General features: G+C 41.0%; 1 protein-coding gene across 4 annotated transcripts in view; it reads right to left on the minus strand.

Moving 5' to 3' along the window:
* Positions 1 to 13,748, minus strand: part of SHTN1 (shootin 1) — a 109,603-nt gene that overhangs the window by 28,587 nt on the left and 67,268 nt on the right. For all 4 annotated transcript variants that reach the window (XM_070780914.1, XM_070780916.1, XM_019953100.2 and 1 more), the window contains exons 12-13: positions 9,766 to 9,848; positions 2,958 to 3,067 (exon numbers count right to left, since the gene is read on the minus strand). In XM_070780914.1, coding sequence (XP_070637015.1) covers positions 2,958 to 3,067; positions 9,766 to 9,848 — 193 coding nt within the window. The remainder of the gene's footprint in view (positions 1 to 2,957; positions 3,068 to 9,765; positions 9,849 to 13,748) is intronic.

The raw sequence follows: 13,748 nt of genomic DNA on the forward strand, positions 1-13,748 counted from the left end.
AACTTTTCTCCACTCTCATTGCTGGACTTGAGCCAGCAAGTGAGGACCAGGAAAGCAGCAATGCAGAGCAGAAAGCAAGCGACAGGGCAGAAAACCTCGCTCAGCTCCATCAGCTCCAGCCAAAGGCCAGCTCACAGAGGCCTGGGAGGTCTCGTCTCATGAATTTCATAACAGGGATCAGCAAAGAACCCAGATTATAGGAGAACGTTAGCATCACTGGCTCTCAAAGCAGTAAAAGACCTCAGAGGGTGTGTAGTCCAAGCACTTCATCTTTTTTTAAAAAATATTAATTTGTTTATTTATTTGGCTGTGCCAGGTCTTAGCTGTAGCATGTGGGATCTAGTTCCCCGACCAGGGATCGATCCCAGGCCCCCTGCATTGGAAGTGTGGAGTCTTAGCCACGGACCACCAGGGAAGTCCCCACTTCATCTTATTTATGAGGAAAGTTTCACCTTGAGGAATTCTGTATTTGAGGCAGGTGTCTTGATGACAAGTCCAGCTCTCATCTGGCGACACCCTGAACAAAATCATTTGAAATGAAGTTCTGGGTAACACTTGCCTGCCCCGCCACACCTAACAGTTTCTATGGACCGCTCAACTGATTTAACAGAAGAAAAATTTGGCATGAGGCCCTAAATGAAAAGACTGGGAAAAAAAAAAAATCTTTGATTTTCCTCATACCACTTCCCTTCACAAAGGATAGAGGTAAAGAGAAAACCTGCAAGTCACGGTGAAAGGAATCCCTCAGGCCTCTCATTCCTAGAAAAGAGGCCAGGCTAATCTTGCATCAAGAAATGGGAGGTGATTCATTGCAACCTATAATCCTTTCCTCTCAAAAGGTAATAAAAGAATAAGATCCTATTCCAATTTTTTAAAATTGTACAGTCAGAAAAAGTGAGAGAGAGAAAGAGAGGGGGGTTTGCTGCTCATGTACAAATTAGACTAAGGCATCCGATTTTCGGAGCCTTAGTTTCCTGTGACGTATACATGCCATGGGTGCCAGTCAAAAGCTCTAAGATGCTAATTTTAACCACACCAGCACCACCAGCAGCATCAAGGAATTCAGTAATATGCAGTTAAATGAGTACCCTCAAGGCAGGCCTGACTTGCAGGTAAGCTGTTTGGTGAGCAGTTACGACTTTTGAACAAATGCCCTGGCTACAGGCATATTCAAAGATGCTGCTGCGCCACTCAAGGTGCCCTCTGACTGCACAAGCTTTTTAAAGCTTGGACTGCATACTCTCACAACCGGGGACATATCAGGAAGGCACTGACGGTACTGGGGCAAGAAGTGTGGACTGCCGCATGCGGTGACCATTTGTTTCAAAGGCTACTGACAGGTCATTTGGCACTGTATCTACATAGTTTAATGATTACCAGCAAAAAAAAAAAAGTCCCATGATCCTTGTTCAGGTGTTGTCCAGACTTTGAATTGACATTAAATAATGTGTAACTGTTGAAAGAGCCACAGCATGAAAGAAAAAGGACACAGTGATATTCTGAAAATGAAAGTATATACAGAACACTAATTGCTTACGATTTAAGAAGTTTTCAACATTTTTCTTTCTAATTTTGTTTCTTTTATGACACTGCATTTTTCCTCTAGTAATAATTTGGTTTTGCTATTCTTTCCTAAATAGTTGTGACACGAAAGCCATAAAAATGCATTCTCTTTCTAAGGTTCTACTTAGATGCTGCATTTTAAAGTGTTTTCACATTTTATTCCATTTGACCCTGATGACAACTGTGTGAGTCACAGATGGTATTCTATGGAGAAGCAGCCTGGGAAGCTGGGTGACTCACAGGCAAGTACCCAACTCCATCAACAGTGTTCTTCACTCACTAGACACTGGTGCTGGGTGCTTACACACTCAGCTTCTCGTCAAGATGCACATTCTGTCTGCTTTCAGAGCACTAGCGTAGGACTGAATTATTCTCCATAGCTAGCTGAAGCTGCACTAGATGTAAATCCTCTCTTGGAATGAAATATTCATTCCCTCTGCCCAGCCTCCTCTCCGTGGACCGCCCACACCATGGCTATTTCTGCCTTGCCCAGCGATCTTGTCTGCTGGTGACAAAGAGGCAACTTTAAAAGCCCAGCAGAATTTCTAATGAACAGTCATGACACTCGAGAACACTGAAGCAGCTGAAGAGGGGGCATCCTTGAGAGTGAGAAAGAACCATAAAGTTTGGTTTAAAAGAAGAGGAAGAGGAAAGAGAACTTTGCTAATACCTTATTTGGGTGAGGAAAGAAAAAACATTTTTCAAGAAAAATGTCAAAAGCTCTATGATTGGGTCTATTTAAAAGGACAGACATACAGGGGACGGGAAAAGTTCTGCATTAGACGCTGGGTGCTTGCACAGTCCTGGAGCTCACTGTGGTCTAGTTTAGAATATATAGATATATAATGAGTTTCTCCTTGAAGTGACCTGAAGTGGGTTTGTGAAATTAATGAGGACAATCTTATAAACCTATTTTCCAAAAGCTGCCTGAGATCTGTTCTGATATTTTTATCCTCAACACACTGAAAAGAAGCCCCAGGAAGGCAAGAATCTTTGTCTCTTGTTCACTGCTTTATTCCCAGTGCCTAAGATAGTACCTGGCGCATAGCAGATACTCAATAAATATTTGTTGTATTACACTGTCTCTTTCAAGTAGACAGCAGCACCCTGCAATCACAGGACTTGGGGTTGGCCAAAAGTTCATCTGGGTTTCCCATAAGAGCTTATAGGAAATCCAAACGAACTTTCTGGCCAAACCCATACTTCCTGGAGTGTCCCAGGTTTACCATGAGTCAAACAGAGTCCTCCTGAAATGTGCTTTCATGGAAGCAAGTGTTTTTATGACACATTATCCTTAACCTCAGATTTGACAGTCAATTCTGATGCAGCTTTCATCAAATTTTACATTTGAAAAAAGAAACATCAAGGGGGAAAAGCATCTAGTCATTCCATACCTTTGCATTGGGCCTAGCTGTCTGATTAACCGGTCTGAGATGAACTCCCTTTTTAATTCTGTCCATCATCTCTTCAACTGCTTGCCGCTTCAGGTCTGTGACTTCTTCAGCTATTCAAAAAACATACACGTAAATCATCTTATGTTACAAGCAAACGACTACTTCCTGCTTCTGGTGACTTGGAAAGATCGCACTATGTAATTAACCACAGTCATTTTTCAGACAGAGTCACAAAACACCAATAATTTACCAAGGTTAACAGCTCCCAGGTAGCAGTATTTTTTCAATAAAAAACCTTTTAATAAGAGGTTTGCTTTGAGAAATAAGAGATATAAAACTTAAGGTCTAATTTTTAGCCTGGAAATCAATATTGGCTCATCTACGTTAAACAAAATAGAGTTTGTTCCGTTTGTCAACATAATAATAGATCCGGATCTCTCCAGGTCTTCAAAAATCCAATTTTGTACCTAACTCCAAATAATCATTCACCTTTGCCTCAGAGATATTTTTGTAATTTGTGGTATAACCTATGTAAAAGAAATTAGCCCAAAGCAGGAATAGTCATCGAAAAGCCCATTAGAAAATAAAAAATCAAAGAGATCTTTTTACCTGTTAGAAGAAATCCACAGTCAGAAGATGAGCAGCAAATAGATAAAATCTATTTTTAAATTATCATCTTTTGTTTAGGAATCACATGGGAAGGAAACACTTAAGCAAACCTTTTCAAGTCTTTTAAAACTGTCAATGTTGAAAGAAAACATACATACAGAAATGACTGCGATTAAGTAATTAAATTTGATAAAAATAATTCAGGGTCTATAGTTTAATCTTTATACTCTTTTGCTGCAAAAACAATAAAGCTGTGGGAAAATGTATCAAATAGATAAATACAACTGAGATCAACTAAGACTTGTTGGTCAGAATAGTGAAATTTGTGTCTTGCAGGACAGCTTGACCAAAAGCACTGAATCATTTTGGAACACTTATCACTATTTATGCAGCTCTAGATTTTGTGTTTATCTGCAGCTAAATCACTGCATCCACTACATTTAAGTTTAAATATCTCACAAAGACCCTCCAATTAGCAACTTTAATGGACTCCACACTGTGGGGCGGTCACATGGAGGACACTCAGCAAGTATCTACCTATTGACGGACTTGCTAAAAGTTCAGGCTTCAAATGGCTATCCATAGTTTTACTATCTGAGCAGAAATAATTACACCTCAAAAGGATGGCTTCTAAATGTAGGCAATCACAATTACTTATATATCCCTCAGCTAATTCACAGTGGTGTCAGGCTTTGTGCTAGGGAGGCCTAAATCATGGCTTCTTTTACTGCTACATGGCAGACTTCACTCTAACTCAGAGGAGCTACTCTTATCCATGCTGGGGAAGAGGGGGGTGGGAGCAACACAGAGAATGCAGAAGGATCCATCAGCCTCTATTCTGCAGTATCACAGTGATTGGATCACTGCTACATCCACCACATAACCTAGGTATTCTCACACAGTCCTGATTTCAAATAGTGTTTGGGCACCCTCATAAGCCACTGAAAAGCTGGGAATTCAAATTTCTCAGTATCCAAACAGCATTTTACAGTACTAGAAGTCAAAAAAGTATCTTTTGCCAGACATGGGAGACATGGCACCAAAGTGAGACCACATCCACCAACAGATGGATAACAAAGCTGTGATGGATCAACTATGTGCCCTTAAGCAGTATATTCTAGGGCCACCTCTGCTGATGGCTCACGAACATCAACAAGGGGACAGACAAGAAAGTTACTATGAATAGAGATTCATTCATTCACTCACTCATTTACCAACTCCCTCATTCAATATCTAAATACCTGCTGCACATCACACAGTGCTTTTGCTGACCCTTTTCAGAATGAGAGGAAGTAAGACCCAGATCTGTCATTCAAGCACCTGATGTGGGTATGGAATTTATTCCTGGGAATTAAAAAAAAAAAAAAATCTTCAAAAAACATTTGATTTTCAGAAAGGCTGCCATTTTGAGTAAGACTTGGGAAGAGCCGCATGGCAACGGGAACACCGCCTACAAACAGATTAGCACTCTGTAAGGAATGATTGAAACCCAATTAAATGCACCATACAAAAACTAATTAAGGCAGACAGATGGAGAATTATGGTCAACACCATTCAGATCTGCTGCAGCATCTAACATAGCAGGAATTTAAAGTAGTTTCTTATTTTTGCTTGCCAGAATCATAGTGATAATTCAGAGAAGTGCCACTATCTGCATTGTGTACAGATGATAAACCAGGCTTTAATGTCTCAGTCTTTTTCAAATGTAAAGGCTTAATTGGTCTTAAGGAAAAGAAATCATTCTGATCAGATTCTCTACTCAGGCACAATTCAAGGCTTGGTTAGCTACACAAACTCTCTCTCTCACCAACCCTGTTTTTGAACTAGCAAAAAGCAATCTACACGAACTCCTGAACTATTAAGCAGTTCTAATAAATCTGCAAGAATCACCTACAGAGAGCTCATGGTATGTTTTGTAATTCTTTTCTGCAGTCACGCAGTTGGTAATTGTCTCACAAAAGCATGTAATCAGGGGGACAATAGAAATATGCAGGATACTGGAGATTAAAGAAAAGGGACAAACGAAGACAAGGGGTGTAATGTTATTGAACTGCCACAGGAAAATAAAATCAAATGTTCTTTGAGTTAGTGCTTCAAGGTCAGTCTTGGATCAGAAAGCTACATGTAATTAATTGAGGCTTAAATTTTAAGACCCACTTGAAAAATAAGTTAGTTCTTCACACACAAAAAAAGACTCACAGACAAAACCCCTATGTTATTACTCAGTAAAACCTTTTGTTACTGCCTAGAGGAAACTAAAAGGAATTTCTAAATTTCACCAGTCCACTTTTCTCTTTCGATAACATTTTTTTTAAGGCATGTAAAAAATCTTATGTCATCATGAGGTACAAATTTTCTAAAGAACACGTCATGGTTGAATAAGTTTGGATTTGACCTAAGATCATAAAGTTAAGAAAATTTCCTTAATGACAGTGATCACAAGAGTCTGCCAAATGAGGACTTCTGCCCTTCATGGTGGTTGGTACCATGTCTGTATTTTTCTACTTAACATGTTGAGTATTTTCTGTGTTCTGGGCGCTACTCTAAATACTTTACCTGTGGTGAGACTCGTAATTCTCAGAACAATCCCATGAAATAGAAACTATTATTCCCATTCTACAGATTAGCAAACTGAGGTCAGACAATATCAACAAATTAAGTGACCTAAATATCAAATATGATAAAGAGCAAGCATACCTCTCAAATCTCATAACCTGTTCAATAAATGCACTTTTATCAAAATTAGAGTTATTAACTGCAAAGTATGTAATGTTTTCTTGTATTGAGATCTTATGACTACTTCTAAAATATTTCACAGGCCTTTCCTACAATCAAGCTTTTTAAGGGTCATAACCTAGCAAGAAACACTTCTCCATTCCAAAATTGAAAAGCAGACCAACCGTATAGTAAAAGCCATAATATGACGCTAATCCAGGAAAACATGTGACAGCAGGGCTGGTTCCTACGTTATAAATGCAAACTCCAAAGTGTCTCAGCTGACCCCGATGTGTGATGCTCTACATCCATTCATCATGCATTTAATCACTGTCCATTCAATGACAATTTTTGGTGCAAATGATTAACAAGACACTATAGACAACTACCTTGCCAGACAAAGTATGGATATGGTACCTATCATTAAGGCAGTATGATTTTAGGATGGCTCCAGTCTAAAAGTCTCCTAAGCAATGCCTTAGATGTCTAAGTAATTACTTAGATTCCCTAAGTAACAAGTCAATAGCTCAAGGATGAGGGAGAAAATGCTGCCATATTTCACAAATTGTAAATGAAATATCATTTGCTTAAGGAAAACTGCATGGTTTCTAATACTTGGAGTTAGTAAGTTTCAGAACACATTTATTTTAAATTTAAGGGTGCTGCTGAGGTTCATCAGTTCAGTTCAGTCACTCAGTCATGTCTGACTCTTTTCGACCCCATGGACTGCAGCATGCCAGGCTTCCCTGTCCATCACCAACTCCTGGAGCTTGCTCAAACTCATGTCCATCAAGTTGGGGATGCCATCCCACCATCTCCTCCTCTGTCGTCCCCTTCTCCTCCTGCTTTCAATCTTTCCCAGCATCAGGGTCTTTTCTAATGAGTCAGTTCTTCACATCAGGTGGCCAAAGTATTAAAGCTTCAGCTTCAGCATCAGTCCTTCCAATGAATATTCAGAACTGATTTCCTTTACGATTGACTGGTTTGATCTGCTAATTTGATAAGGTAATATTCAATTTATTGAGAAGGGGAATTTATTTTATTCTGACTGCTTTCCTGACCCTGTAAGACTTAACCAGTTTTCCCAAAATGAGATTGAAACAAACAAAATTTTAATCTTAATTACAAGTGTCAGGGAAGATTTACAGCCAGTAATCAGTAATCCAAGAGCATGGCTGCCCTGCAGATCACAGAAGTCAGGACTTCTAAATCCTGCAATGCCCTGGCAAAGCAGAATTTACCTTTTAGCAGCATTACAATGGGCTGCAGGAGGTAAGCCAAAAAAGTCAATCCACTGATACAATCAAACAGCTTTAAATGGTGCTGCAAGGTGCTTGATAAGAAGAAAAGACTAAGTCTAAACTTTGATTCAATCAATATGCATGAAAGCTGTGGATGGCTGCAGAGAGGAGTGAGCCTTCAAACAGTCTGCAATCTGCTCAGGGGGAGAGATGTAGAAATAACTCGAACATCAGAGCAGAGTCTTGGGGTGGGACATTAAATCCTTATGGGAACAAAATTTGAAGCCAACTGCCACAGCAACACACAGTAATGGGGCCATTCATTCTGGATTATTAATACTAATAAATAAGAGAAGAGGAGGAAGAGCCAAGGAACACACCAGGCAATATGCCTGGAATTAGGACAGCACCTTGGCAGAGGGAGGGCAGGAGGACAATTCTGGGATGAGGAAAGACAGGAACGAACACACAGGGAACTTACAGGCAAGGGCCAGCCATATGGTGAGGTATATGTAAAAAGAAATGAAAGTGAAGTGTTAGTCACTCAGTCACGTCCAACTCTTTGCGACCCCATGGACTGTAGCCCGCCAGAATCCTCTGTCCATGGGATTCTCCAGGCAAGAATACTGGAGTGGGTAGCCACTCCCTTCTCCAGGGGATCATCCTGACCCAGGGATCGAAACTGGGTCTCCTGCACTGCAGGTGGATTCTTTACCACCTGAGCCACCAGGAAAGCCCTACGAGAAATGAGGCTACACAGTAAAGGCAGAAAACCACCTCTAAGCAGACCACAGGGCTTTAGATTCTATTCTGCCTCAGAGGGCAGCACAGAAATGTGCTAAGATGAAGGACAACTTTGTTAGACCCAGGATCTGAGAACACTGCACTGCAGAGGTATGAAAATGGCTGGAGTGGGGCTAGGAGACCCAGAGGCAGTGAAAGGGAGCCAGGAAGTGTCCGCTCATCTGGGCCTGAACCAGGCAAACCCACCATGCTCTATAAGTAACGGGAGTTGAGCAAACACTGTGGAGTTTACTTTGGGTTCTACGGTTCTCAGGCATAAAGGGCCAAGATTCGGCCCTAGCATTTCAAGCTTTTGTTTTAACGTGGCCACACATCAAACCACCCACGGCTCTGAGCACTGACTCACCACCTACCCACCTGGTGCCTTGGCTCAGCAGGAAAGCTCTTCTCTCTCCATTCCCATCTCTCCCTATCCTCAACATCTCTCTCTCCAAAGAATCAGGGTCCTGTGAATGTTACTTCCCTGAACAGCTCCTGACTTTCTCCATTACTTTCTCTCTCTGCTACCACCCTCATCTCAGCCCAGGTGATGTTTGTCTGAAAAGCGCAGCAGTCTCCCTTCATCCACTGTCATTCCTGGGCAGTCTTCTCTCTGTTCTCTCACTGTAGCCAGTGTGATTTTTTTATAAAAGATGCATCTCATGTTACACTCCTACGTAAACTTCTACTGTCCTTAGAATAAGAACCAAAATCTTGATCACGCCTCTAGAATCTGGTCCTGCCTACCTAGCAGACGTCTCTTGCACCGGTGTTCTAATAATATCAACTTTTTTTTTTTCAGTTTCCTAATACGCCAAGCTCCTTGCCTACTCCGAACCTTTGAATTGTTGCCCCTCTGTGTGATCTATTATACTTTACCTGAAATACCTTGACCTTCTAAATCCACAACTACTCAGCTGAAACATCACTTGCTGACACCCAGCAGTCTACCTCTATAGCCTCTTAAGTCAGTACCAACAGTCACTCCTCCACAGTACTGATTCAAAAATGTATTTAAACAATTATATACTGAATTGGTAATTATTGGTCTACTTCCTGCTTCCCCCACTCAAATGTGACTCTACATCTTGTATCTCCAGTACACAGCCCTGAAGGGTACATAGCAAATACTTGACAAAGTCTCTGTTCACTTGCTATCAACTGTAAAAAGTCTTTTCCCAAATCCCTCATCTGGACTTACTCCCCAAAGTACCTCGTCCCTTAGTGAAAACACGTTTCCAGCATCCCTCACATCACAGTGACACGTGTCCATCTGCTCCAGATGGTAAGCCACAGGAAGGCAATGGCTGTTCTTTGGCTTATTCTTATAGTTGTTAAGTTCACATTTCTCCCCAACAATCTGTTCATAGTCAAACAGCTCAACAAGTACATCTATTGCTGAAAAACTGTACGTCATCAACAACTTAAAAAGTGAACCCTGGAGGGTGGGTTAGAATTACTTGTTTCTGGTTGAGCCGCCTTTTCTTTCTTAGCACCGCCGCTGCTGGAGTGGGATCGCTTCCGGATCATGGACATGAGTGATCTTTGGGAGAAAGAAAAAAGATTGACAGGAGATTAGCAGATGCCTTAACAGCCAAGAAATAGAAGGTACAGGTTCCAAATAATTATTAAAAATCCAACTCTTCTCTAAGTATTTGAATATAGAACTAGAATTTAAGTAGCCTATTACTTAATAGTGGTATAATAGTATAAGTAGCCTACTTACATTTTTAATAAGTTGTGAAATTTTTCATCACTGTAAGAAAGAGAAAGATGTCCTATCTCTTTCCTGTGTAAAACCAAATGAATTACTGGAAGAAGGAGGCTGCTAAAGTGAAAGAAAGAAAGTGAAGTCGCTCACTCGTGTCCAACTCTTTGCAACCCCATGGACTGTACCTAGGAGCCTACCAGGCTCCTCGGTCCATGGAATTTTCCAGGCAAGAGTACTGGAGTGGGTTGCCATTTCCTTCTCCAGGGGATCTTCCCAACCAACCCGGGTCTCCCGCATTGCAGGCAGACGTTTTACTATCTGAGCCACCAGGGAAGACGTCCAATTACTGGAAGAAGGAGGCTGCTAACATTATTATTAATATGATGCAGAGACATCTAAAAAGTAAAATAGATACAGAAAATCTTTCAATATCCATATTTAAAATTTAGAAACAGGTAACAGACTGGATAAGTATTTAAAGTAGTTTAGGGATATATACGTAGGCAAAAAAAAAAAAACTTTTAAGGTAATGAAAGGACTCAAGGGGAGGAAGGAAATAATGTAAAATTTACTTTTTTCCATTCTGTCAACTAAAAGGCAGGAGAATACAGGGTCTCCTTGTTAACATTCCAAAGCAGGATAGGCTGCATGGAGGCAGAGGCTGTCACTAGTTGGGAGCCTCTCACTAGTCCGAGACCTCCCTTTAATCTCTCACGACACCATAACCACCCCACCTCTGATTCTGAGAGGAAGTTTTGGGAATGTGTATTACTGTACAAAAAGATTACAGAGCAAGAAGTTATTTGTACTGCTCAGCACAGTTGTATATATTTACATAAATGAATGAGAATAGATGTCCTTTCTTGTAAACCACTTAAGTGGATGAGAGAAAGTGTGAGCTTTAAATGTTCTGTACGTTGGAAGTACAAGTTGAAGACTGGTGCGGTGTCCACAAGAAAGTCATCTGTACTATTATAAAGAACTATCCGACAAGCTGGTGCTAAGACTAAAGAGAAAATAGACAGCGTGGGTTTCACAGGACAGGTAAGAAGACCAGAACAAGACATCTGGGACCAGTCAAATCTCTAGCAAAAACTGCTCCAGGTGGAAATACTCATCTTGAAATTGTTCTAGTGTTCGTCACACCCACTTTGATGGTTAATTTTGTGAGTCAACTGGTCTGGGTCATAGGGTACTCAGAGATGTGCATGTGTGTGTGTGTGTGTGTGTCCGCCCGCACGCATGTGCACGCGCTCAATCGTGTCCGACTCTTCGTGACCCAATGGACTGTAGCCCACCAGGCATCTCTGTCCATGAGGTTCTCCAGGCAAGAATACTGGAGTGGGTAGCCATTCCCTTCTCCAGGGAATCTTCCTACCCAGGGGTGGGAGATGGGTCTCCTACACTGCAGGCAGATTCTTTACCATCTGAGCCACCAGGGAAGCCTCCTCAGATACATGGCCCAACTGTATTCTGGGTGTTTCTGTGAGGGTTCTGGTAACATCTAAACTGGTAGCCTGGGGGCTTCCCTGGTGGTCCATTGGTTAAGAGCTCACCTTCCAATGCAAGTATATGGGATCCCACATGCCTCTTGGCCAAAAAACCAGAACATAAAAGCAGAAACAATATTATAACAAATTCAATAAAGACTAAAACATGGTTCATATATGTTAAAATCTTAAAAAAAATTAATTGGTAGCCTGAGTAAAGTGGAATGTCCTCCCTCATGTGGGACAGGCCCCAGTCAGTTGGTCGAAGGCTTGAATACAACAAAAGGGTGAGCCTCCCCCAAAGAAAGGGAATTCCCAGGTGGTGCTAGTGGTAAAGAACTCGCCTGCCAATGCAGAAGACGAAAGAGACGCGGGTTCAATCCCTGGTCAGGAAGAGCCCCTGAAGGACGGCATTTTGAAACCCACTCCAGTATTCACGCCTGGAGAATCCCACGGACAGAGGAGCCTGGTGGGCTATGGTCCACAGGGTCGTAGAGACAGACACGACTGAAGCTACTCAGCATGCACCCCTAAGTAAGATACAATTTCTCCTGCGTTGAAACTAGGACATCTGCTCTCTCTTGCCTTCTAAGTCATGAAAACGGAAACACTTCCTCTTCCCGGGTCTCCAGCCTGCTGATCTTCGGACTGAAACTACACTGCAGGCTCTCCTTGGTCTCCAGCTTGCTGATTTATCTGCAGATCCTGGGACTGGTCAGCCTCCACAGTCACGTGAACCAATTACTCAGGCTACTTTCTCTTTTTATGTATACGATGTATATGTACACATGTACACCATCCCCCACTGCTTCTATTTCTCTGGAGAACCCTATAACCCTATACACCAATACACCCTACTCTTTTCCCATGAGCCTACCCTTTCATTTGGCTGCTACAAAATGACCAAGGTATGCTTTCTTCCTCTCTTATCTGTCTCCTAACCGTCCTCCTGGTCAAATGAGCAGAAAGTGGGACGAAGGGGTGGAGGGCCCAGTAAAGCCCCTCAAAGAAGCCACAGGCCCTAGTCGTTTCTTCCCAGTTTCACTTCTATCCAGGACCTACATCATCTTAAAACACAGCTCAGGAATAACATTGGAAAACCTTGTGAAACTCAATACATATGCAAATATATTTGACAAGAAAATACTCCGTATCAAAAAATAAAAATCTCTTTCTACTGAGAAATTATGTCTTTGTCTTATACTATTTAAATTCATCTTAAAAGAAAAATCATTCATGTTATTCAACAAAAATTTTCTGTAATGGGCCTTACAAGAGTTCCTGTTTTAGACACACATACTCGGCATTCTGGTTTCGTTTCTCAATATAACCGTAGGGTGCTCTTTGAGAAAACGCTCTATTTAGGTTATAGTTTACTTTTAATTTGAAGGGCTCTCAAGATTTCAGAGACTAAAACTTAAAGGCCAACAGTAGGATTATAATCGTTTTTTAATAGTTCCCTCTCCTCACAGACACAAGTGATCTTTCTTATCAAGCTCAAAATTCTAGACCTTAGCGAAAGATCAAAGTGATGAATTTCCTATTTTAAATGTCAAATTCAGAATATCTCCTACAGCTTTAGCGACCCAGGAGAGAAAGAATTTAAAAATACCTGAAATTCTTTCAATTGACTCTTGGATCGATCACGTGTAAAAATTATTTTGCCTTAACTACTTCAATGGCTTAAAGTGGATTATGTCATACCCTACTCAGTAAGGAAAACTAATGAGAATCTTTTTAAAAGGCAGAGTTCCATTTTCATGGTCGTGTGGGAGGACCATGCTACTCATTCTATTGAGATGGATCTGCAAAGGTACAAAGTATGAATAAATGGACTCTCTGTGTGAGCGGATTAAACAAATCACATGAGTTAATGAAAGGTAAAACTCTAGCAAAACTTTAAATTTCATTTGATCAAGAATAAATTACACACAAGTGGTTAACAGCATAAAATGAGGAGGTAAACTGTCACACAGCAGGTAGGTTGTCTTATGTACATGGATGGTAGACTGAAGAACCACAAAAGAGGCAGAATTTGACTCAAGATGTCCTGGGGTGTACTGTGCTTAGCTCAGGCTCCTTGGCATCAAGTGACCTCTGGCTCAGAAAAAGCAAATTTTTGTCAGCATATGTGATTTCCTGCTGCAAGAATTTAAACATAATACTTTCAATGGAATGTAATTCACTCAGCATTATTAAAGGTTTAAATATGAGGTTAAGGAGTTAAAAATAATTATACTTT

Source organism: Bos indicus, chromosome 26 (assembly GCF_029378745.1).
Source record: "Bos indicus isolate NIAB-ARS_2022 breed Sahiwal x Tharparkar chromosome 26, NIAB-ARS_B.indTharparkar_mat_pri_1.0, whole genome shotgun sequence".
NCBI classification, from domain to species: Eukaryota; Metazoa; Chordata; class Mammalia; order Artiodactyla; family Bovidae; genus Bos; species Bos indicus.